At 38.3% G+C, this 2,765-nt stretch overlaps 1 protein-coding gene across 1 annotated transcript; it reads right to left on the reverse strand.

Moving 5' to 3' along the window:
• Nucleotides 1-1,351: 1,351 nt before the first annotated feature.
• LOC100019980 (28S ribosomal protein S33, mitochondrial-like) lies at nucleotides 1,352-2,027 on the reverse strand. Its single transcript, XM_056804450.1, has one exon. It carries the CDS (start codon nucleotides 1,900-1,902, stop codon nucleotides 1,579-1,581), a length of 324 nt encoding a protein of 107 aa, XP_056660428.1. The 5' UTR covers nucleotides 1,903-2,027; the 3' UTR covers nucleotides 1,352-1,578.
• Between the last annotated feature and the right edge of the window lie 738 nt (nucleotides 2,028-2,765).

Raw genomic sequence — 2,765 nt, forward strand, 5'->3', positions numbered from 1 at the left:
TATATTGGCAGTCAGTAAAATTTGACAAATAGCTATTAAGCACGGGCTGTTTGCAAAGCATTGTTTAGAGATTGTGATACATAGATGAAAAAATAACCGCATCCCTGCCCTCAAGGAACTCTGAGTTCAGAAGAGGGACTATGAGGAGGAATTGCAGTGATTTGAGATTTCTTAGAGATGAGAATGGATTTGGACCCCAATGATGGTGAAGGGAAGATGGGAGAGAAAATGAATTCCAAGCAGGAGGAATGAATAGCTTAAGCAAAGTCATAGAAGTCGGAATTACCATGTTGTGTTTTGGGTCAGTGTTTGGCAGAAGTGAAATGTTCCTAGAGAGAAGTATGAGGTCTCCCATTGCTAATGGTGACTGCTTCATCTAACCAGCAGTCTGTTTCATCAGAAGACGTTGAAAATGCCTCAGTCAACACACGTTTAACCCCAAACTGTGTACAAACAAGATGAATCCAGTATAAATTGGAGCTAATCAACAGAGGGAAGAGACTAGGATTAAGGGACACTGGGAAAAGCTTCTTGCCAAAGATGGGATGCTTGTCGAAATTTGAAGGAATTTAGGGAAACCTGGAGGCAGAGATGAGGGAGAGCTCTAGGCATGGAGAAACAGCCAGTGAAAATTAAGTAGAATTAAGAGATGTAGCTATTTGAAGAAGCTCATGGAGGCCAGGGTCACTGGATCCATAAATCATATCAAAGGTCGAAGAATTTTTGCTTAGATCTTTGCTCAGTACTTTACTTTTGCTCTTGCTCAGTGCTTTGGTTCTAGAGTTTTAATTTAATTTAATTTAATTTTTTCCATGGTTACATGTTATCTAGTTATCTCCCTCCTCTTCCCAGAGTTGACAAGCAAGGAATTATCCAGAATTTTGATACTTCATGCAGTTCTGATGTCAAAAGCCCTTCCAGGAGATCTTTATTCATCCTTTCACTGCCTGACCAGTCTTGTAACTGATTGGTGCCAATTCATGAAAAAGAACATCAGGGGGCTGCTAGGTAGCTCAGTGGACAGAGAGCCAGACCTAGAGAGGGGAGATCCTAGGTTCAAATGTGACCTCAGACACTTCCTAGCCGTGTGACCCTGGGCAAGTCACTTAACCCTCATTACCTAGCCCTTATCCTTCTTCTGCCTTAGAACCAATACATAGTATTGATTCTAAGACAGAAGGCAAAGGTTTAAAATAAAAAAAAAAACTGGAAAACCACAAGTTGCTCTTCCAATTTCTGCTTCTTTTCTTTTTTTTTTTTCAAAGAAGATGCTAATTTAGTAAGGATCTTATTTTTTTGCTAGAAAATCAGCAAATAATTACATGTAAATAATTTCTTTGAGAATACAATAGATAGCATTTGCATCACCCAATATCAAAGCTAAAATAACTTTTAAGGACCAAAATGTGTTTAAGAATCAAATCCTAATTCAGCATGATTTGACTCCAATGGGGGAAGCGGGGAGGGTTGATTCTTGTACCCAAATCCATCAATTTAGGAAAGTTGTATTCTAATTGAGAATGGAAAAATATCAGTCTGTGTACTTCTTTCTCATCTCAGTCATTGATGGGTTCAACATTATTTCTTTGCAGCTGATCTTTTCCCTTCTCTTTTTTTTTTTGGCTTGCCTTTTCCATGAAGTTTCTTTAGTCGCCTTTGCTCTTCCTTAAAATCTTGATGTTTATCTCTGTAAAGACCAAAGCGACGGAGTTTCCTCATTAGAGCAAAATAGGTGTTGTGAGGGGGATACCAGTCATAAGTCTCCTTCCTTGTGGCCAAAGGCTGTTCACTAAACAACTTCACTTCTTTTATGGATTTGGAATTGGTGGGGATGGCAACTTCTCCAAATATTCGGGCACTCGGGAGAGCCATTTGTATAGCGTATTCTGAAAGGGAGGACATCTCTAGAGATAGCTAGTAAAGGCTGCTCTGATTTAACAGGTCCAGGCCTTCCTCATCTCCTGCTTCTTTTCTACTTCAAGATGAGTAGAAAAAACCAAAAGTAATCATGGGTACACTGCTCAGGGCTGCAATGTGTGACTGTCCTTTTCCATTCAAGACATGGTTTCCCTGGAAACTAACCTCACTAATTTCTCTTCCCAAGGGGGAGCTGAAAATTACCATACAATTGAATCAAGTCCACCTAACTAGTGGGTATGGAACTGGGCAGATTACTTAATCTTTCTCTGTCTCAATTTTCTTGCTGGTGAAGTTTAAGAATTAGATTAGAACTATAGAACTCCTAAAGTCTCTTCTAGTCCTAAAATTCTTTGAGTTTATGAATATTAATCTTTATTTTTTTAATAATTGTCCTAGAAACTAGTCTTTGATCTTTTTTTCTTAAAAAGGAACTGTCTTATTAAAAATTTATAATTTTAAAACATTTTAAAACAGAGCAGTTAGAAAACAAACAAACAGAAATCATAGTTTATATTACTCTCCAGCTCTTTGGAGGGCAGTTAGGGGGCATAGTATGTAAAATGCCCGACCAGGAGTCAGAAGACCTGAGTTCAAATATGACCTTAGATGATAGTTATTTGACTCTGGACAAAATCATTTAATCTTCTTTGCCTCAGTTTCCTCATATGTAAAATGAGCTGGAGAAGGAAATGACAAACCACTCCAGTATCTGCCAAGAAAACTCCAAATGGGGTCACAAAGAATCAAGCATAAATGAAACGACTGAATAATAACAACAAGCTCTCTGGATCCTTCAACAAATCTAATGGGGTAGCTTCCATTGGACCTTTCTTTCTCTGGCTTAT

Source organism: Monodelphis domestica, chromosome 7 (assembly GCF_027887165.1).
Source record: "Monodelphis domestica isolate mMonDom1 chromosome 7, mMonDom1.pri, whole genome shotgun sequence".
NCBI classification, from domain to species: Eukaryota; Metazoa; Chordata; class Mammalia; order Didelphimorphia; family Didelphidae; genus Monodelphis; species Monodelphis domestica.